At 50.0% G+C, this 23,300-nt stretch overlaps 1 protein-coding gene across 5 annotated transcripts in view; it reads left to right on the forward strand.

Moving 5' to 3' along the window:
* SPATA13 (spermatogenesis associated 13) overlaps positions 1–23,300 on the forward strand; it is a 233,084-nt gene that overhangs the window by 177,083 nt on the left and 32,701 nt on the right. For 3 of the 5 annotated variants that reach the window (XM_027557566.1, XM_027557568.1, XM_027557567.1), the window contains exons 3-4: positions 10,299–10,664; positions 12,522–12,666. In XM_027557566.1, coding sequence (XP_027413367.1) covers positions 10,299–10,664; positions 12,522–12,666 — 511 coding nt within the window. Of the gene's footprint in view, positions 1–10,298; positions 10,665–12,521; positions 12,667–21,293; positions 21,441–23,300 lie in introns of those variants that run through there. The other 2 variants (XM_027557569.1, XM_027557571.1) reach the window with 2 other exon arrangements.

Here is a 23,300-nt window from a genome sequence, read left to right on the forward strand (position 1 = left end):
AACTTAGTACGTAGTATATATGATTCCACTTACGTGTTTAAAGCTAGCTTGAGCTACAGTTATTGTTGAACTTTAAAGGATTGAAAGCTGTACATTTTATAATATTTAAAATGCTTATTATCATGCAGTTTTAAATAAAGGAGAATAACTTCTTAGAATCATTTAGAAATAAAAGTGACAATCTTTGAAACACTGCATACAGTGGAACAAGACTGTGTCCCCAAATCACCTCCATAGCGTTGTATTCCTGCCACCTAGTGGTAAACATTGTTGTAACAACGATGACCAGGGGAATGAAACTGAAATTGTTACGTGCTTGAAAAATGCGGTTGAACGCTTAATACCTGTTGCCTTATAAGGGAGCAGGCACAGGGTGTAGTGCGGTTGCTGGTGTCCCTGCAGAGTCACCCAGTAGCTCACTGGCTGAATTTGGGGCCCTGTCCTTGGTCCTGCAGAAAGGATGCCCTCGTTCCTGGTGGTGCTGAGTGTGCCGCAGATGAACTCTTTCAAGTGATGAGAATCCATTGTAATTCCTTTACGGGGAGCTTCAGGCTTTTAGTTTGCCATTTGAAAGATGCCCAGCATTGGGCAGACCCTTAAACACCTTAAGGGTAGAGCACGGGAGAGCTCCCTCTATCTTAGAGGTCTGTAAGAACCAAGGAAATTACGTGGTAAACGCTCGGCCCAGTGCTTCCCAGCAGCCGTAGCGGTCTGCTGTTCACTCTCCTTTTGTGATTTCTCCATCCTAGATTGACCTGACTCCTTCAAACAGGGGCCAGGTAAGGTCAGTGTTTTCTGGAACTGATTTTGACACCCACCGTGTTACACCCTTATGGATCAAATTGCCAAGTCCCCCATCCAGACACTCAGATGTAGCTCTGAGGAACAGTGGGCGATGTCGGGGAGACAATCGACGACCTAAGATGTATCTAAGTCATAGTAGAATACGCTGAGTGAATTAAACCCCACAACGGGAAAAACCGTGATGCTAAGGGATTTCACAAGGGTTGTAGTTCTTACCCATGCACCAAATCCAGGCAGGCTTAATAGGGATGATCAAATCTGGTTTGAAGAAGGTGAGATTTCTGCTGGTAGTTATGGAGTGGAAGTGGAGTGGTTCAGCGGTCAGAGGCACAGTGGTTTCATGTGGTTTCACAGAACAGGACACAACAGTTCGATTTGGTGTCAGGGAACCATCCCGGTCAAGCTGAAATCATTAGGTTCAGACTGTGGATTCTTGGATTCCACATAAAGAATCTGTATGTTACTTGATAAGCATTGAGGGATCAGAGATGTCTTTGAATAGAGAAGGGCCAAGCTCAGAACTGTGTGTTTGAGAAGTTAATCCACCGCCTCTAAAAAGAGAACTGGGAAGAAAGATGACCAGAGAGAAAGCTATTGGAATTTATTGCCAGAGAGGTCTTGGAGGTAACAGGGCACTGAAGCGTTGGGAGGAGATCCAGGACATGAGGAAGGACAGAGAGTGAAACAACAGACGCAATGACAAAGACCCAGTGCGGCCAAACATAACCAAACACATAAATATTCTTTCAAAAGATGCCACAGTGCCTGAAATACACTCATAGTACCTTAAGATTGCTTAGCTTAATATCTTTATTATTAATATCATTAGCATATATTGTTTTATATTTTAAATGTATATGTATTATACATTATGAATAAAATTTTGTTTTATTTTGTCATATTATTTACCATATAATTAAAATGATAGTATTATTTATTATTGATATTATTAGTACTAATAACAAAGCATAAACATTAGCTGTTATCAGATTCATTGTTAGTTAAAATTGCTGCCTTCAGTCAGGCTCTTCAGTACAGACCAGTTAAACTCTGAACATCGCTTTCCACCTTCCAGGCAGAGTTTCTCTGAGTCTGGAATGGGCCCAGCCAGGCTGCACAGTAAGGGCACAGACCCAGGCTGCACAGTAAGGGCCCAGCCAGGCTGCACAGTGCCTCAGCTGGAGCTCGTGCCTCAGAGCTGTGACCTGGACCTGGAACGGGGCCCGCGGGGGAATAGCTCAGGCACTGAGGGTAGACGCCTGCTGTCTCAGCCAGGCTTGTCGCAGTCCTGATGTCCTGTAGGTTAGGTTTGGGCGTTTTTCTTCCAGCTCTGTCGAGCTAACTCCTGGTTCAGGAAGGAGAGGCGTTAACTCCTGAAAGAGTTAAGCATGACTTATAACCCTGGTGTTTCCACTGGACTCTGTTATCAACTGGACATGAACCTCTGTAGAATACAAACACCAGTTCCCAGAAATGGCTTTAAAACCTTTCAAGCTAGAAGGAACGGTGGTATAAAGCATTTGGTCTAAAATATGTTGACCATCAATGGCTACTCCCGCTTTGAGGGGTGGGGGTGGTGGCTGGAATTTTACCAGCTCACACTGGAACTCTTAAAATGTCATTGACTCATCCAACTAAAAGTATGCATAGCAACCTCTGTTTATCTGATTTGTTCAGTTAATAAAGGTCCTTCTCAGCCGCCCCCTCAAGGTCAGCATTCTGGGGTTTGCTTTAGACACGTAAACTGAGGCCCGGAGAGGGTACCGTCCCCTCCCAAGCCCCGTGGCTGGGCCTGGAGCTGGGCCTGGAGCTGGGCCTCCAGCAGGACCGGAGCCTGGGGAGCCTCTGCTGGGACCCGCATGCAAGCACATTCTGACCATTTCTGGTCTCCCAGTCTTTGGTGCAATCCTTTCATCTTCCTTATCTGTAAAACAGAATTTAAAGTATCCACTGTATGGCTTTTAGGATTAAATGAGATGGGATCAGTGAAGGCCAGTTTTGAGATGCTGGCGTCATCGCCGTCTGCACACTTCCTCACCGTTTTCTCTTGTCCCCACATCCCGCATTCTTGTCACGGAGTATGGACCACCTCCTACCTCCGTGGGTCCTTGCCCAGAGAAGAGTCCTTCCTCTTGATTTCCTGGGTGGAGTTGGCAGCTTGGGGTGGGCCGGGCCGCTCACTGAGGACCTTCATTCCATCCCTCTCCTGGCAGTTTGTGTGCGTCACTCGATGGTACAGGAGAGGAAGCTGTGTGGACAGTGGTGGGCCTTGGCCCAGAGGCCAGAGCCCCGCTGTGTCCGGAAGGTCAGAGCTTCGGGTGTGGTGGGCGGCCCTTGGACACAGTGTGTGACTGATCCACTCCCTGATATACGACATAAAAGTGTCATATGTTTACTTACAGCACGGTTCCACTGCACATCTGGATTTGTTCTTTCTGAGGCATAAATTATTCATCTAACACTGCAAGTTTTGAATTAAACACACTGGAGATCTTTTGCAGCACCCACGTTAGAGTCTCTGGAAACACCAGGTGCCGCTCCTGGTCGTGCCTTCCCTCCCGGGGTCCCTGTACCCACAGCCCCAGACTCTTACCCAGGGTGTTCTTGGTGAACAGCCGTCTCATCAGGCTCGGGTTTACTTGACCAGTCAAGTTCACTGGCTGGACTGTTGTCCCTTTAAAGGAGGGGTGACTGATCTAGTCATCATCAGTGAGAGCTGCCGAAAAGAAGGAATCCCAGGAAAGTCGTGTCCTTCTTTTTCTGACACCCTCCCCTCCCCGAGTTCTTTTTATAAAGTCATGTCTGGGTGTAGGGTGAGAACTGCTCCTTTGACACCCAGAACTGCTCACTTATTTGCTCCTTTATCCCCATTCATCCCTCAATCGTTCATGAAGGTTTCTAACTACTGATTTCCCAGGCTGCAGACTTTGGGGATGTGATGATAGCATCACATCATTTGGAAAGAATGTAAGTAGCTGCTTTCATGAGACACCCAGATAAATAAATCAAGCCTATAAAAATATAGCAGTGGTTTTAACAGAGCCACAGAAAACAGAACTTAGAGCCCAGGGGAATTTATGAGGTTTTCTTGCAGGAAGTGATACTTCAGTTGAATGTCGAAGGATGAAATTTCCAGGTGGACAGGGGCAAAAAGGTATAGTGGAGGGAGCAGCCGTTCTCTCATCTCCAATTGCATCAGATAACATGTGGCAAACAGTGGGTTGTTTGGTGTGGCTGGTGAAGCTGGAGCTGGCAAGGCACATAGGGTGAGGTTTTGAACCGCCAGCCATGATCTCATGTGTGTCTTAGTGAGAGTCTTAGGAGAGTCTTAGCCATGCTCCTCTTAGGATGGAGAGTGGATTAGAGACACGGAAGAGAGTTACTGCTTCTACGAGAGCCGTGGACAGATTCCTTCTGAGACTGAATGATGGCAGAATGTAGTCATCACGTGGATGGAGGTGGCTGGAGAGGGAGGGGGAGGAGTTAGGGGTGTCTGAGATCTCCTCAACTGAAACACAGAGGCAGGCATGTTTATGAAGATGGTGTTCTGCGTGCTAATCCAGAAAACCTTGGTTTCCTGGATTCTACAGGCATTCGGGGCTGTTGAGTGGCATGACTGTACTGCTAACTGTGGCTTGAAGTACACTGATGCTGGGAACATAGACACCATCCTTCATCACCCTCCCCAGAGAGTAAGCCGAGCCCTGCCTCCCTGCCTCCTTCCCTGCATCCTGGTTCCTCTCCTTCTCTATACAGAGGAGCTCAGACGGCATCAACAAGGTCTCCTGCCCAAGAAGGTTTAGAAGAACAATAGGCTTCTGTCATATTGAGCTCTAAAACACGGTTCTTGATTTTGGAACATTTTTGTTGTTGTTCAGTCATGTCCAACTCTTTGTTGTTCATTTTGTTGTTTTTGTTGTTTAGTCACTCAGTTGTGTCCAACTCTTTGTGACCCCATGGACTGCAGCACACCAGGCTTCCCTGGAGTTTGCTCAGACTCACGTCCATCGAGTCAGTGATGCCATCCAACCATCTCATCCTCTGTTGCGCTCTTCTCCTCCAGCCCTCAATCTTTCCCAGCATCAGGGCCTTTTCCAGTGAGTCAGCTCTGCATTGTGCTGCTGTTGATTCTGAGATGGTAGGACAGGTGGGGGTGGGGTGGGGTGTTAAGTCCCCCAAATGGAATTCCTCTGAATGATTATTATGAAGGCAGGGGAGGGGAGACCTCAAGAGTCCATATTTCTCATAGTTATCAGTAAGGGTCTTTTTATGCTCAGAGAACTGTGTGATGGGTAGTAAATTGCGTCCGCGTGAATGTTAATATTTGCATTTTTAATGAATTACCTATTCTGCCCATCAAACAAGTTACAAAGGCCATAGGCTCATAGACTCTTTTCAGCACATTTAATCATCAGTTTTACACCTGTCAGGACAACTGAAGTCTGTAACACCAGCACTGCACTCTCCAGGGAGAGAGCAAGCATTAATTGCTCATGTGTTTCTCTTTTGAGGGCTTCCCAAGTGGCTCAGTGGTATAGAACCCACCTGCCAATACAGGAGATGCAGGTTTGATTCCTGGATGGGGAAGATTCCCAGGAGAAGGAAATGGCAACCCACTCCAGTGTTCTTGCCATGGACAGAGGAGCCTGGCAGGTGCAGTCCATGGGGTCGCAGAGAGTTGGACACGACTGAGCACACACACACAGAGCCAGCAGTATTTCTCTTTTGATTCCATATCCAGCTTTCTTCCCACAGCCGAGGGAAAGCACTTAAAGCTGTGCCGGGAAGCAAGGGTTAACGAGGCCACACACACGTCTGTGTACAGACGTTGATGACGGGTGTGAATTGGCAGGTCTAGGTCAGGCTTTCTGAGCCCTGGGTAGTTCTGCGCTGAGCTGCTGGACTGTGAGAAGGTAGACCAGGTGGGGCTCCAGCCCGGCCACCTACACTCAAAGAGAGTGTTTCTAAAGCAAGGGAACACTCTTGGAGAACATGGATGTGGTTACCTGCTGTTTTTCAGAGCACCTGGGGGCCACTGCCTGCGGCAGAGTTGGGGTAGGTCTTGGCTCTCTGGTGTCTGTAGTTCTAGGAAGAGTCGCAATCAAAGCTGTGTCCCCTGGATGGCCGTACTTTAGAAGCACGTAAAGTTTGATCAATGATTCAGTTTTAGAATTTGCGGGACACTTCACATGTCTTGCAAGGAATATGTCTTTTGGCAAAGCCTCGCTGTTCAGATGTGAGCTTCAGTCTGAGGGGTTTTCCCCCATCTGTCCCTCTCTCCTTCTGGACTTCTGCTTTGAGTAAAGTGTACATTTTGGTTTTATGTATTACAATTCTGCTCCACCTAGAAGGCGAGCTCTCTCCTTTCCTGTCTCTGGCGAGGCTGCATGGTGTCAAAGCACAGCCACAGCTGGTTCTCCCCGAGCTGCCCCCTGGGCATGAGCTTAAAGGAGCCAGTGTCTCATTTCCTGCCTCTGCACACCTTCCTTTCACCCGCCCCCATCACTTCCTGGAGCATGTTTACTCTCAGAAGGATTTGTTACCTGATCACCTAAGACAGCCGCTGATTTTCCTAAACCCATCTGTCTGTCTCTGTTTTTTTCTTTTCTGTATCAATGAGGAAAGCAGGTTGCATAAGTGAAAAACAACAACTGCATGTCGATTTGTGATCAGTTTATTGTCTGCAATTTTTTTGTACTTCTATTTTTGCTAGCATGCTGTTTCTGAACCTTTTTATCACAGGATGATGATAGAAATGAGTTTATTCTCACCGTGTGCTTAAGTTGTCTGTGCTGTTTGGTTTAGTAAATGAATTAAACAACCCATAATAGCCTGTTTTTTATATGTATATACTGCAAAAAAAAATAACAATAATAAAAACTTGTCCCCAGTTATTCTCATATTTTCCCATGGTGTCAGAGGAAAATGTTTTAATACACCCTCTTATGTTTTTTTTGGTATGCAAATTAAACTGACAAAAGTTGACTTTTGTTCATGTGAGTAAGTGGGAGTTCACAGAAAACTGACTGCAGGAAGTGGTTAGGGCATCTTAACAGGGGAAAGAGGTAGGAAAAGCCATTGTGGAAAATGAGTGACTTTTAGGAAAGATGAGGGCCCTGCAGAACAGGTGGGAGACAGGCTAGTTTTGTGCCAGTGTCTGTTTAGCTGAGGCTTCTCCTCTCAGTGATAAGAGTCAGTCTTCCCTGGTTGGAAGGAAAAGAATACCTTTTCCTTGCAAGGAAGCGAAGGGATTTATGACAACTGAGTTCTGCTTTCAGGTAAAAGGAAAGCCTGTTCTTACAGCTTTTGAGTTACAGCTTTTTTTTTTTTTTTTTTTTTGAGTTTGCAGCTCAAAGTGGTGTTCATTCGCCATGGTGTGTTCTGGACCCTGTCCATGGTGACTTGAATTGGACATAGACGTCCAGGCTGTAAAAATCGAACTGGCAGGTCAGAAGGGAGTGGAGTTTGCTAGAGCCCACTGCCTTCTGAGCAGAGGTGACTTGGTATATCTGGAGAAAGAAATGGCAGCCTACTCCAGTATTCTTGCCTGGGAAATCCCATGGACAAAGGAGCCTGGTGGGTTACCATCCACGGGGTCGCAAAGAGTCAGACACGACTGAGGGACTAAAAAACAACGACTTGGCATATGGGCGCCTCATGGCGTAGTGGGGACAGGTTACAAGGCCCACACCTGATGTCTGTTACTGCTGACTGGCTGCATGGCCCTGAGCAAGTCACCAGACTTCCCTGGGTCTCAGATTAAAAGTACATGACCTGCATTTCAGGTCTCAGTTGCCACTGATTGGCGAGAGGCGGGGCTCGTTGGGCCAGTCCTCAGGGCAGGGCTCTGGGGGTTTGGGGGTGGGGAGACAACCAGAGTGGCTGCTCTGCCTGCCCTGCCGTCTCATGACTTGCTTGGTTGTTCCAGCCCTCCCTGGGTGGGGTTCTGTTTTATTTTCAAGTCTTTGTTGCACAGTGTCTCAGGACGGAGGGGCTGAAGACACTAGGCTCCTAGGGACCGCTGCTTGCTCTGAGCCCAGATATGGAAGGTCTGTGGGCTGAGCCCTCGTGATTGTTCTTCCGTGAGGCTCTTTGAGAGCAGTGACTCACCAGGGCTGAGGTGGGCGGGCACCCTGATCCCCACGGTTGCACTTTGTCCTCCCAGGACCCAGACAGGAGCAGTGGCTGAAGCCTGGGGCCACAAGCTAACCCTAGGCCAGGCGGACTAGACAGAAGTCTTCCCACTCCCACACCTTTGGGGTTCTCCTAGTACATGGCATTGCCTCTGAAACAGTCACTTGAGAACTTGGGAAGTGTCATCGAATTCCGGGCAGCAGACTCTCCACCTGTGGGGTTGTCTGGTCTGGAATCTGAGATCCTGAGAGGTTAGTGGTTCAGGCACACCCAGCTGGTCAGTAGGCTGATCTGGTTTAGTGCTTGCCCCATCAGACCAAGTCCAGGGTTGGGCCAAGCAGCAGCCCAGACTCAGTCCCCTTAAGACACGTTGTCTGTGAACCTGCTGAGAGAGGGAGCCTTGGATAGCAAATGCAGCCTCCGGGCCATTTCTCCCACAAGCCTGCATTACCTGAGCTTTATTATTTATCTATTTTATATATAGTAGCGTATATATGGGCTTCCCTGGTGGCTCAGTGGTAAAGACTCTGCCTGCAATGCAGGAGACCCGGGTTCCATCTCTGAGTCGGGAAGATCCCCTGGAGGAGGGCATGGCAACTCACTCCAGTATTCTTGCCTGGAGAATCTCATGGACAGGAGCCTGGCAGGCTGTAGTCCATGGGGTCACACAGAATTGGACACGACTGAAGTGACTGACGTGAGTCTGAGTGAACTCCGGGAGTTGGTGATGGACAGGGAGGCCTGGCCTGCTTCGATTCATGGGGTCGCAAAGAGTCGGACACGACTGAGCGACTGAACTGAACTGAACTGAAGTGAAGTGACTAAGCAGCAGCAGCGGCAGTGTATATCTGTCAGTCACAATCTCCCGACTTATCCCTCTCTCCCCTTACATCCTGGTAACCATAAGTTTGTTTTCTACATCTGTCACTCTTATTTCTCTTTGGTAGGTAACTTCGCTTGTACCCTTTTTTCAAATTCCACATATAAGTGATACCATATGATACTTGTCTTTCTGTGTTTGACTGACTTCACTTACGATAATCTCTAGGTCCATCCATGTTGCGGCAAATGGCATTATTTCATTCTTTTTAAGGCTGAGTAATACTCTGTTGTATTAATGTATATGTACTACATCTTCTTTATCCATTCCTCTGTTGATGGACATTAGGGTTGTTTCCATGTCTTGGCTATTGTAAATAGTGCTTCAGTGAATATTGGGGAGAAAGTATCTTTTTGAATTATAGTTTTGTCTGGATATGTGCTCAGGAGTGGGATTGCTGGATCATATGGCAGCCCTGTTTTTAGTTCATTAAGGAACCTCCATACTGTTCTGCATAGTGACTTCACCAAGTTACATTCCCACCAACAGTGTAGGAGGGTTCCTTTTTCTCTACACCTTCTCCGGCATTCCTTGTTTGTATATTTCTTGATGCTAGGAATTCTGATTGGTATGAGGTGATACCTCATTTTTGCTTTGGTTTGCATTTCTCTAATAGTGAGTGATGTGGAGCATCCTTTCATGTGCTTTTGGTCTGTCTGTATGTCTTCTTTAGAGAAATGTTTATTTCGCTTTCACCCATCTTTGATTGGGTTTTTTTGCATGGAGCTGAATGAGCTGTTTGTATATTTTGGAGATTAACTCCTCGGTTGCCTCTTTTGCAAATATTTTCTCCCATTCTGAGGGTTGTCTTTTCATTTTCTTTATGGTTTCCTCTGTTGTGTAAGAGTATACTACAAAGCTACCGTAATCAAAGCAGTATGGTACTGGCACAAAGCCAGAAATGTCAATCAACAGAACGGGTTAGAAAGTCCAGAAATAAACCCACATGTCCATGGTCAATTAATCTATGACAAAGGAGGCAAAAACATACACTGGAGAAAAGACCATTTCTTGAATAAGTGGTACTGGGGAAACTGGACAACTACATGTAAAACAATGAAATTAGAACAATCCCTAACATCACACACAAAAATAAACGCAAAATGGATTAAAGACTTCAATGTTAGGCCGGATATTATAAACCTCTTAGAGGAAAACACAGGCAGAGTACTCTTTGACATAAATTGCAGGAACTCCTTTTTTGATCCACCTTGCTAGACTAATGAAAACAGAAACAAAAATAAACAAATGGGTGCTGATTTTCTTAGTATCTTTTATGATGGTTCATCATGTGTCACAAACATCACTACTGAGATTAGGGTTTTAATTAAGCCTCTGATTAAAGACAGGTTTGCTTCTTCCCATCCATGTTTCAGTCACGTCTTTCTGGGACACAGTCAACTTGGTGGGGAGGGGCGGGGGCTTGTTTTCTTTACCTTCCTGGATATCACCCTTACCTAACTTGTTCGCATTTGAAAAGGTTGTGACCGAGGGGTCCTGGAGGCAGGCTCCCCCACCGGAGGAAGAGAGGACGGAGGCTCAGAGGATCCCCAGGAGGAGACTGGGGTCTGGGAGGAGGTCAAGGCCCCGACCACTCTCTGACTATGGCCAGCTGGTCGCCCGAAGTCTGTCTATCCCAGAAGACTCGATCGCCATGGACCCCCAGAAAGAGGACGCTGCGGACAGTGACCACCAGCCCAGCGTGGCCCCCACAGACCCTGCAGACCAGACTCCTGCTGGGGGCTATCCCCAGGGGGGCCCAAGAAGACGCCCCATCTCTGTGATCGGTGGGGTCGGCTTCTATGGGAGCAGCCAGACGGAGGAGGGGGAAGCCCTCCTGCCCCAAGTAAGACCGCCGTGCTGCCCCCAGAGCCTCCTGGCCTCTGTCCTCTCGCTGCAGACTTCCCAGACTTTTCCTTTCTTCTCTCTGCCTCAGGGATGGCGTCATCTGCTCACAGCCTTTCTTCCTGACTCTGAAAACATGCATGAATTAGAACTAACCCACTGACATTTGGATGGCTCTGACTAATCTTCTGTCTTTCTGGGATCTCAGATAATATGTGAAACTGGTTTGCTGTTTGTTCTGAATCATCTGGGGAAAGTAGCCGTGCATATTTAGTGAGCTTCCTCGAAGAAGAAATCTGGAAAGAAAATGCCACTTATCCCTAAAATGGAAAGACAAGAAGAAAATTGATTTTTTTCTAGATGAGAAAGTAATTTTTTCTGCCATTTTATCACTCTTTACATGTCAGTTGCAGCTTTGTAACTGTTTTGACAGTAGATTAAAATCTTAATATTATTTCCTTAGTGCATTTTAGCAATTCAACAAATACTTATCAATTACCCATAAAGCCCTTTGAGGATACAAACATTTAAATAAAGGCTCCCATTCAGAAGGAGTTTATATTTGGTGAGGTCTTATCCCAGCCATGGTCAAGTGTTCATATGAGTAAGTGCATGCTTCATTTTTCTTTTTTTTAACTTGCTAGTTGATATCATAAATAACTCAGGAAGAAAGTGAAAATGTTAGTAGTCATGTCCTACTCTTTGTGACCCGGTGGGCTGTAGCTCACCAGGATCCTCTGTCCATGGGATTTTCCAGGCAAGAATACTGGAATGGGTTGCCATTCCCTTCTCCAGTAGATCTTCCCAACTCAGGGATCAAACCCAGGACTCCTGCATTGCAGGCAGATTCTTTACCACCTGAGCCACCAGGAAAGCCCTAAGTAACCCATACATTCTCTTGAAAGGGCAGTAATATATTGGTATTGGATTTTCCGTTTCCATTCTCCCTATAACCCCGGCATAGTGCTTATTTATAGCAAATACCCCCAAAATCTCTTGCTTAATTGAACTAATTTGAATTCAGTTAAGGTGAAAGCAGATTATGTTGAAGAATACTGCAGACTTTTTGTTGTGTTGAGATGCTCTACATGCGAGGAAATAATTCTGAAGGTGGCTGTCCTCACCATGGTATCACGGAAATGATTCTGAATGGAAGCAAATCTCTTCTAATGTGAAACACAGTCTAGGGGCGATCTAAGCACTTAAGACAGTTTTTCACTTCAGAGCATCCAAAAGGAGCATAGTAAGATAACTTTCTGCCCCCAAGCTTGTTTAGGGAACTGGGTAGAGAAATACTGAGAAAGCCTATGGAAGGCATGGACCAACGTGGCCTTCAGTGTCGTTTTAGGGACGACTCATATGGAAGATCCCAGGGGCTATAGATGGTTCTAAATTGGTGGAAAACCACCAACTCTCCTTTTAGACAAAGCTCACTGCCCGGTTAGTTAAGGTGAACAAGAACCGTGTTCCACAGATGCTGGTCCCTGCGTGTGGGTGGGTGTGTGTGTGGGGGTGTGTGTGTGTGTGTGTGTGGTGTGTGTGTGTGTTGTGTGTGTGTGTTGGGGGGGCTGTGGGAAGGAGCTGTCACGGGCCTCAGTCACTGGCACCGCGTCGGCTTCCCTGGGGGTGCTGCTGCACGAGTGTGGGTGGGGGCCGTCACTTCCTCCACTGTGGTCATTCCTGAGTGTCCCCACGCGTGTGTCCAGACAGGTGGCTGAAAACCTGGCACCCTGGGGTCTGCACTGGGTTTCCGCGTCTGAGGAAGGCTGCCCTTGAGCCTGTGCAGCCGTGACCTGGGGCTTCGAGGCTCCCAGCCCCACTTCCTGCCTCTCCTCACTGCCCCTCCTTTCCTCTGCAGCCCGCCGCCCGGCCGCCCGTGCCCGCACACCAGGTGCCGCCCTACAGGGCGGTGTCAGCCCGGCTGCGGCCCTGCGCCTTCTCCCAGAGCACCCCCATCGGGCTGGACCGTGTGGGACGCCGGCGACACCTGAGAGCGTCCAACGGTGAGTCTCACAGTCCCCCCTGGGCAGGTCCGTCTCCAGGAGGCAGGTGTGGAATCGTTGCTCAATCTGGGAACCCAATCTGTTGCGCCTGTCTGGCCTGCCCTGGGCCCAGGGTGGGGAGGGCCCACTGGGTGTCAGAGCCACCCTTGCAGGGGTAGGCCTGGCACCCCTGTCCAGAGAAGGTGCCCTATGGACTCTGCGTCGTCCCAGTGACCTTGACCTTGAGAAGTCTGGGTCCCAGGTTCCTGCTGTGGTGATCTGACCATGAATGGGCTCCTGGGAATCTGTTTTACCCCTCTGAAAGCTCTTCCTGAGAGTTTGAGATTCACCCATACTGTGTATCTAATAGATGGTATATGCATGGAAGACTTTATCTAATAGAGCCATGCATATGCCAGCCTGGGACTTACCCAGTGAACACTTGCCGACCTGACTTTAGGTTCCTGAGCACGGACACCAATGTTTGAGCCAGCCCGCTGGCTGGACAGTGGCCTGGCTGGCTCACGGGCAGGGATAGGACGGGCAATTTTGTGGGGCAGACGCCCTCCCGTGTGCTCTGAGGATTAATTCATCTGATCTCAACTCTGTGCTGGGCGGATGCTCTTGTAATCCTCGCTTTACAGATCAGAAACCCCAAGTGTAAATAGATAAACCACCCAGGAAGTGGCAGAGAAGGGACTTGAATCTACAATCAGGTAGAATTTTCACTGCGGGCCCATGTTTTTAACCACTGAGCTGTGCTGACTCTAAATAGAGACAGTAGACGGCTAGCCACCGGAGAGCTTCAGTGCTGACTTTTTCTGTCTTGGCTTTGAGGACGAGACTTGCACGTGAGCGTGAGTGAGGGATGGGGCTCTCAGGGCCTCACCAGCTGGTGGGTACGCCCTCCATGTGACAGTGGTGACCGGAGCCACAAGAAGGGACAGGATTTAAAGCGTGTTGTTTCTGGAGACTTGAAGGAGGGTATTGCTCGGTGTCACTTAGATTTCAGGGAGTGGGAGGAGGAGGGACCAGGGCGCATGAAGAAGTGACCCAGAAATGGTTGTCCTGGGAGTGTGTCCTGGGACGTCTCTGCCTGGGGCTGAGCGATCGGCCTGAACATATGGCTGAGGAATTGTCCCCTCCTTTCCTACCATCGGGTGGCCTGGTTTCTACCCCAGGAGGAACCCAGTCTGAACTCTCATCAGACAGGGCAACAACAAAGAGGAATTGGAGGCGGCTGGGGGCCGAGGAAGTTTTCGAGCATCTCTTGATTTGTGTCCTCTCGGACGAGCAGGTGGGGCCCTGGGATCGCGCCCCAACCCTCATCCCAGGGCCCCTGCCTCTGCTCGGGCCAGGCTTCCATCCCCACTGGTTCTGAGCGCCTATTCCTGTTTGGTTCTTGCTGCTGTTTCCCTGTGAACTTCCCTGTGGTTACTGGAATAAAGTCCCAGCTTCGTAAGGAGTTCGCAGGCTCTGCTGCCTGCCTACCTGCCGTCTGCGCCTCTCCTGTCTCCCGCCCGCTCTCCTACCCACCACCCGGCTCACACCCTTACTCTGCCCAGAACCTCCTTCCTTCCCTTTACACATGGCAGCATTTGTTCCGCCCAGAACTCAAACCCACTGCCCTGGGGACCCCGGTGACAAATGCATCGTCAGTCATCCTTCTGCTCAGCAGCCCCTTCTGTCCTACCCAGTCGTCAGCGTCCGGTGATGTATCTCAGGAAAGTTGTTACAAGGAGAGAAAAGGCTCTGAGTGCACGACGTCCTTCCCAGCGTTACTTGTGATGGAAAGAAGTTGAAGCAAGTGTCCACTTTCAGTGGAATAGTGAGCCCAGCATCTAAGGGTGACTGCTTCAAAACAGCTTATAGCATTGTCAGGAAAAAGTCTGTAACAATGAGGAAAGTGACCACTGTAATGTGAGAAAAGTGAGGAAGAAAAGGAAATAAAGTCACACATATATTGTTTTATTTACTAGGGCTGCCGTCACAGAGTACCACAAACTGGGTCCCTTCAGCAGCAGGACAGAATTGTCTCCATTCTGGAGGCTGGAAGCAGGGCAGTTTCCTTCCGAGGCCTGAGATGGGGACCCTCTGCTGTTTCTTGGCTCCTGGCGGCCTCGGGTCCCCTGAGCTCGGCGTCTGGCTGTATCTCCCTGGTCTCTGCCTTCATCTTCATGTGGTGCCCTAAAGAATTAAGGCACTGTCCTAATGCCCACGTGTCAGCTTGATCATTTACAAAGAGCTTGTTTTCAAATAAGGACACACCCTCGCTGGTACGGGGGGTTAGAATTTCAGCATCTTTTGGGGGGTGCACATTCAGCCCATAACAAACCATGACTGCAGCCCTATGCAGCATGCTCACATGCGGCCAAAGGTTTAAAACGAGTGTGCAGAAGTGAAAATACTGTAGTTAGGTGGGTAGGAATGTGGACGGTTTCTCCTCCAACCCTGTACTTATATGAACAGCTTATTTCTGTGCTTTCTGGAATCATGTTTTGTTTTGTTTTGAGTTTAGTGTTCTTTTGTTGAGAAGTAGCAAAAACTCACCCTGCCTAGCTGGAGCAAAAGAGACTGTCTTGGGAGGGTGTCAGTGTCCCCAAAATTGATGGGGTGGCTGGAAATGCATCTAGGAAACACCTGGCAGTCGGTGGCCCCTGGGAGCCGAGGAAGACACCGTCCATCTGTCCTTGAGTCACTCACTCAGGAGTCAGAGTCCCAGGAGGGGGGTTCAGCCCCCCCAGCTCAGGTGATGGCTCCACCAACTCGGGGCACGGGCACCGGGAGTAGGATGGGTCCTCCAGGGATGAGGCGGTGAGTGTGTGGATTCCCCGACCGTGGTGGAGGAAGGTCGTTCCTCCAGGGAAATCATTCATTCATTCAGTGTCTGCCAAGGGCCTGTCATGTGCTGGGAGCACAGCGAAGCCCTTTTCATCTCACAGGTCCTTGTTCGGGGATGATGAGTTAACAAGGAGCTGTAACACCGAGGGGGCACCGTGAAGAAAGGTGAAGCAGGGGGAGGGTGTTGTTTGTGGGGAGGAGGTGGTGCATGCAGCTTGCAGGATTTTAGTTCCCTGACCAGGCACTGAACCCAGGCCCTCAGCAGTGAAAGTGCCAAGTCCTAACCACTGGACCGCCAGGGAATTCCCAGGCATTCGTTTTTTAAAAGGACATGGCACACCAATTTCATGTCTAATGAGAACCCTCTCAGTCTTTCCCTGGAAGCAGCCCAGAGGCTCATCAGTCACTGCTGGTGTCTCCACGTCCAGGGCCTCTGACCAGGTGCCTCCCTCCTGCAGGCCCACCGCTGTTTGTGCCCAGAAGTAAATTTAAGCAACACACGCATCTCACAGTGGAAAGATGTGGGAGGAGAGGAGACAGAAAACACGAAGACATCACACGTGCACATGCCCGATACCGGGAAAGGGCGTACCTCCCCTCTGCAGCTGGCTGTGGGGCGCACGTGCTGTCTCTCCTTCTGCAAGTCTGGTCCCCGCACACTCCAGACCCCCTGCTCCTCACAGCACCTGGTGCTTATCTGTGCCCGCTAAGGTGCTCCAAGCCTGTTCTCCAAGATTCTGAGCTTGCTTCCAGTCATCACGGTCTCCTTTATTCCCCTCTTAGTTGAAAACCTGTCAGTCTACAAAAAAAGGAAGAAAAACATGTGGAGCATCTGCTCTGAGCCAGGCACCACTGTCTCTGTTGGGGTAAAGCAGAGAGTAAAGCATCGCAAAGCATGTATGTTCCCGCATTTAAACAGAGGCAGTGAGTGGATACGCAGGGCTCCCTTGGGTACTAGCGAGCCTTCTGGGGAAGGGGAAGGTGGGAGTGGGGGAGGGCGACCTCGTGTCTCTGAGGAGGTGACCTTGGAGCCGAGACTTGGAAGATGAGCAGGGAGTGAAGATCTGAGGGAGCAGAGGTTCTAGTCAAAGGAGCATCGAATGCCCAGGTCAGGCAGAAGCTCAGTGTGTCCGAGGTTCAGCGAGAAGGCCGGGTGCCTGGAGCTCGGAATCCGGGGCAGGGGAGGCCAGGGCAGCCCGGAGGCTGGAGAAAGTCTGCACAGAAAGGGCATCGCAGGTTTCGAGGAGTCAGGGTTGTTCCAAGTGAAGTGGAAGCCGTTGCCAGCTAGGCATCAGAGAGCAAGGCCACTGGGGAGTGAGGCCAGAGGAAGGAGGCTGATTGGAGGTTGCCGCATTTGTCCAATGGGGAAATGCTGGTGGCAGGGACCGCAGAGGACACCACGTTCTCCCCGGGTGCTCATTCCTCATGCACGAGGAGGCTCAGCAGCTCGGCCTGGGCTCAGAGCCAGTGGCACCAGGGCTGGGATGCTGCTAGGAGCCCCTCCTGAGGGGAGGAGATTCAGCTTTGACAGAGCAGAATTACTGGGTGGAAAGAAAACACTTTGCAAGTGTATTATTAAGTGATCGTTGAACCCGAGTGTTGACCCCTTCGTTTCTGCACTGTGGTGAACAGCACCCGCTCCGGGGAGATTCCAGCAGGACTCTGATAGGCAAGACAAACAAATCCAAATCTAGAATAAGTGTCTCTTCCAGGAAGGACAAACCACCTATTGTGAAAAGGGTCCGCTGTAATCAGCTCCCCACAAGAAGCCGTCTGGGTCCTTCAAGGCACCGTATCATTAACTTTGTTGAGGGGACACCCGTGGTTTAGCCCAGGCTTGGCATCCGTTTCTGCCACCAGGGCCGTTTTATTTTTTGAACCCGCTGAGTCAGCATTAAGATGACCAGGAACAAAGATGGGCATTTGTGGGGTGTACATAATGTCACATGGTTGTTAAACAGCCTCGTTTGCAGTGGATTTCCATGGCACTGGTGGTTTCCTGTGCTGGGGTGTGTTCTGATATGTCCAGTCACATCCTCCCCAGAGCAGTCCAGTAACCCACAGTGTCCTTCCCAAGCTCCTCCAGGGGCTCCTCGGCCAAGCCATTCACTCTGGTCCACATGTGTAACCCGTACTGAGGCCATCTCCTCTCAGTCAGAAATTTCCGACAGAGCATTGCTTAAATGCTGGGGGACCTCCCTTTCCTGGGGGCTCCATCACCAAGGAATTCACAGGAAGGAAGGGTTGTAGAAATGGGACGCCCCCCACCCCCACCCCATGGTCATCTGGCTTCTGCCTCAGGAGGAGGCTCTGAGTCGGAACCAGTTTAGATCTGGGCGTGGGGTGAGATCCCCGGATACCTGTGGTGGTGGCTCACGTGTGCCTTCTGCCCACTGACTTGGGGATTTCCTGCCCCACGAATCAAGCAGCACCTTCATGGAGTCACGTGTCGGTTTTTTCCCTAGGGACCCTGTGATAAGTTTAGCACAGCCAGAGGTCCGGTGGGAGGGACCATCCCAGTGACCAAGCTGGCCCTGCTGCCCAGGACAGAAATGACATCTGCTCTTCCGTGTGGACTGCCTACCACCACGGGAGTCCTGGATCCCTTGGCCCCTGGCCCACTAACAGAAGCTGCCATGTCCATCATGTGGTTTGGGAAGCCTGGGGGATGGTGAGAATCTGACAGGCCAGCTCCAGCATTCCTGTATCCCAGACCCCTTCTTCTCCGTCTGCCAGGAGCTGGCCCCTCAGCTGCCTCAGGAATGGGCAGCCTGGGGGCCCAGTTCCCCTCCCACTGACATGCTGGAATGCAGCCAGCTCAGGAGCTGTGTGTTGCATGCAGAATCCCTGGTAGATGCCACCCAAATGGACAGATCTGGTTTAATCTGAATTGTGTTTGGTAAATGTAGTGTGTGGACTTGTTTGGATTCTGATACCAACCAACCAGCTATAAAAAGGTCATTTTGAGATGAGGAGGGACATTTTCACATGGACTCAGTATTCAGAGAAGGAATTACTGTCAATTTTGTTCATTATCATGATAATGATAGTGTAGTTATTTTTCAGTCCTTATTCATTTGGGTGCATACTAAATATTTGTTGTGTGAAATGATATATTCGAGATTTGCTTTAAAATATCCAAAAAGACCTAGTTGGAAAAGATTGATAAAATATTGATCCTTATGGGTTCATCATATAATTTTTCTACTTCTGAGTTTGTTTGCAATTTCCTAGAATAAAACCTTTTAAAAATAGTGAACAGTATATTTCCTCCTCCCTGGTCAGGTGCTCTCAAAAATCTTTAAATCAAGATGTGCCAGGCAAGTAACAATTTCTCAAAATGTAGAGATTTGAACGTAGCAATTTAATTTTTTTGAGAAGTGAAGACCTAATCCTTTTAGGTGAAAGTGAACTCATCCTGCGTTCCCTTCCAGAACATTGCCTTCTCTCTCCCTTTGCTTAGAGCACCGTCTCATCTCCTTCCTGGCTCATGTGTGACACGGAGCAGACCTGGGTCATGTTTGCCCACTGCTCGGGTGTGGCCTTGGATAACAGAGTTCCACCGTGAGTCACCGTGGCGCTTTTGTCAAGTTCACGGTTGGGAGGCGGCTGGCCAAGCCCTGTGGCTTTATTGGCGATGGGGGCTGTGCCCCTTGGTCATCCTTGGGTCTGAGTAGCCATGCCTGTGCATGCTCACTTTTTCTTAGGGGACCGTCTTCACTGCCATCTGCGTTTTTCCTTTATGATATTTTTCTCTTACATCCAAGGCAGCTTATTCCGCGGCAGCCTGAGTTTCCCAAACTTATTTCTGTTGCTGCCATTCTCCCTCCAGTAACTGCTCCACCTGTTCTGGGCAGAAGTCCAGTTTGATCGCCCTTCAGAATTCTTATTCTCGTGTCTACGCACACTTCTCTTTCTACCCACCCTGCCTGTCGAGTTCAGATGCGCTTTCTCCTGTGAGGCAAACCAAGTGATGTCTGAACTGTTCCCCAGGAAGGAGAACCCTCAACAGAGGAGAGAAAATGGCCAGGTTAAGTACAATGATAACTAATTATAAAAAGTGGAGAAAAGCATGAGTTGACTTGATTGGACTTTCTATGGCTTAAAATATTTTGAAATTTATTCAAATTATTGCTTGATTTGATTTGATCTTCATACCTTAATTTCTTATGAATGTAATATGGTCACTTCACAAGGTAAGAAAGAGGATGACATTAAATCAGGGTAGCTATCTATTGAGCCTGGCCAAAATCCATCTTCAGTAGAATGATGTCATCATTTAAGCTGTTAACAAGGGAGTCCTGAAGCTCAAACTCATAACCACCCATGTACATTTTTCATGTGGAAAAAACCAAAGAATCCAGTCCTTAAAAGCTTGATATATAGAGTGATATGTATATATATATATATATATATATATATATATATATATATATTTATATTTATATAAAACATTGTGTTCTACAAAAGAATAACCCAAATTATGCAACAGGCCACGTATCTGTGAAGCACATCAGACCTAGCCAGGGGTTGGTGAGAGAGGAGCTATTTTGAAAAAACGTACTCTGAGGTTTTAAAAATTCCCAGTTCCGCTGTCAGTAAGAAAGCAAGAAAAAATACTACAGACCGCAGGGCAATTGATCAGGGCCTACAACAAAAATATAAATCTAGAGATAAGAGTGGGGATTAAGAATTTACAAAGTAAGGTACTTGGTGGTGAGAAGTCCAAGATGCTCCATTTTTCCTTTTGTGGAGAACACACAGAGGCCCTTCGTAGACCGGTAGAGCGGGGTCCAACTCCGAAGGGGTGTGGCCTGGACCGCCCCCAGGGGTCCCGCCCCCACAGCAGGGTTGCCCCTGTGGTCTGCGGGGTCCGCGGAGGAGGGCGCACCGGGGCTGGTCCACTCAGCTCGCCCTGAGACCAGGGTGCTCTGCGGGGTGGGCTCGAGGCCCTGACAACCTGCCATGAGACTTCTGGGGGAAGCCGCCGGAGAACCGGGGCTCCTCCCAAACCCCAGCCGCTCGCCCCCTGTCCTGGTGCGCCGTGCTGGAGGGCCTGCGGTCCCCCGCGCGGGATGCTGGTGTTGCCCTGCGGTCCTGCGCGTGGGATGCTGTTGTTGCCCTGCGGTCCCGCGCGCGGGATGCTGGTGTTGCCCTGCGGTCCCGCGCGCGGGATGCTGGTGTTGCCCTGCGGTCCCGCGCGCGGGATGCTGGTGTTGCCCTGCGGTCCCGCGCGTGGGATGCTGGTGTTGCCCTGCGGTCCCGCGCGTGGGATGCTGCTGTTGCCCTGCGGTCCTGCGCGCAGGATGCTGCGCGGCCCGCGGGGGGGGGAGGGGTTGCGTGCGCTCCCCCAACCGTCGCCCCCTCCCCACCAGGCTTTCCTCGGGTGAACGTTCCCCACAGTTTCAGGGCTGGTGTGTCCACTGGGAGAGGTGTGTGCCCAGAGGCCCCCACCCCTGAAGCCCAGCACTGTCAAGGAGCGGTTGGGGTGACCCCTCGGGGACATTGTTCCCTCCGCAACTTCCCGTTCTCGCAGCTGATTTTGGGCCGGGGTGCACTGATACCTCAGACCCGGAGACCTTGTGTAGCTTAGTGTGGGTTCTAGAAGCCATCTTACCTAGCCCCCTTATGAAGTCGATGAGCTTAATCCTATCCGGAAATGACGCGGACATGCCACTAGGAGATAAAGAGTGGCTTTTCAGGACGTGAGCAGGGTGCCCGAAACCTTTTCGAGCTGAGTTTTTACTTCGCCCTTGGGTTAGGAGACACCTCGTTTGTATGGGTGCATAGAGCACAGTTACATGCTGCCGTGCATAACGTGTGTGTACACAGGTCCCTTGTGATAAGAGGGGCCCTGGGGTGCAGGCTGGCGGGTTCCAGGAAGCCAGATACCAAGCTCACAGAACCCCCCAGCGGGTGTGCGGACCCGGAAAGCCACGGCAGTGCTCAAGGAGGTGAGTGTAACCACAGGGCAGCAGATTCCATCCAGGGAGTCCCAGGCTTTCCTGGGAAAGCCACAGCAAAGCTGAGATTGAAGGCTGAGCGGAACTTAGGTGGAGTCTGTTGCTGGAGAAGGTGTGTTTGTTCTAGGCTGGGAAGCAGCCAGTACAGAGGGTGGGGGCGGGAGGAGGAGAGCCTGCTTGAGAAGCCCAGGGTCAGGTCGCCCCTCAGAAGCTTTCTTAACCCAACCACGTGCTTAACCCAACCAAAGGGAAGTGTCCTCGATGCAGGTGGTGCCCGCTCCTGCCCAGGGCTCACTTGGGATGGCTGGGGGGTGGGGGGGATGACACAGCACCCACCACTGCTCTCATGGGTGGGTCGTGTCCTTACCCGGAGTCAGGGGCATGGCTGCAGCCTGGCTCTGGCAGCTGTGGTCATTACTGCTATCATGGAGCTTGTCTAGCTCCATAAGCAAATGAAATTGTAAATGTGAGACTCAGAAGAGACTCACATTTAAGAAAACTGAACTCTTGATAAAGATTAATTGCTAAAAAATTATTTCAGTCAGATAAGAATTGAGAGTGTAAAATGTGGAAAAACTGGGAACTCTGAGCTCAGAATGCTTCTGGTTATCACTTAAGAGCATCCAGAACTGGCCATCACAGTTGATAAATCGTGGTCTCACATGCAGAATCCCCGTCCCGTGATGACATGTGAGAGAGACTTCTGGTCCTTGGGGATGACACTGATGAGGCAGCTGCACCTTTGTATGTAGAAGTTGAAGGGTTCGGGGCGTGACGCAGATGTATTGGGTCTGCCGTGGGTCTTTCAGGCAGCTTGACCACACTTAGTGGCTGTAGCGGGGTAAGCTGCGGGTCTGTACCAGGGATCAGACCACTCCAGGTGGGAGGGAACAGCCTGTTCAGGGCCTTCCTCAGGGCCTATCCTGGAAGAGCCAGGAGCCACAGGAGGGTTTTAAGTGGTTCACTTTGCATTCGGTGACTTTCTAGCTAAATTGTGGACCTGCTTGGGGACAGAGCAGACAACCAGTGGACAGAGCCCTTAACAAGGAGCATGATGGTTCTCTTGGAAAAGCAAAGACCTGAAAGTCCAGCCATTGTCTGGATGTTTGGGGGGCAGACCCTCCAAGGGGAGTATAGGAGAAAAGCACACGAGTGCGGGGCTTGGGACTGTTCCAGGCCTTGGAGCTGGAGGCACTGGTGGGACAGCTGGGTGGAGATCTCATCACCCGGCCTGCACTATGCGGTCTGATGAGGACGGAGGCCCAGGCTCGAGGGGAGTTTGGGGAGGAGTGGCCACACATGGCTGGTTGTTCTCTAGGCCAGTGAGGGAGAGGTACCAGCAGTGTGTGTGTGGAGTGAGAAGAGGGGGTAGCACCGGGGGTAGCCCGTGAAGGAAAAGAAATCCACAATGAAGATAGAAATGGAATGGCCAGACAGGTGAGTGGTGTCCAGTTGTCCAAGGATGCTGAGCCCTGGGAGGCAGTGCTTACTGTGTCACCTGTGGCAGGGGTCAAGTTGAGTGCTCTGAGCCATTTCCATGGATCCAGCGGCAATTAGGAACTTGCTGGGGGTTTTTTTTTTTTTTTTTTGGTTGTGCTGGGTCTTCGTTGCTGTGCAGGCTTTACTTACGGTGCATGGGCTTCTCATTGCTGTGGCTTTCCTTGTTGCAGCTCCCAGGCTCTAGAGCACAGGCTCAATAGTTGTGGCGCTCAGGCTTAGTTGCTCCATGGCGTGTGGGATCTTCCAGGATCAGGGATTGAACTCATGTCTCCTGCATTGGCAGGTGGGTTCTTTACCACTGAGCCACCAGGGAAACCCACAGACTTGGTGGTTTTGAGAAAAACAGTTTTG

Source organism: Bos indicus x Bos taurus, chromosome 12 (genome assembly GCF_003369695.1).
Source record: "Bos indicus x Bos taurus breed Angus x Brahman F1 hybrid chromosome 12, Bos_hybrid_MaternalHap_v2.0, whole genome shotgun sequence".
In the NCBI taxonomy this organism is placed as follows: Eukaryota; Metazoa; Chordata; class Mammalia; order Artiodactyla; family Bovidae; genus Bos; species Bos indicus x Bos taurus.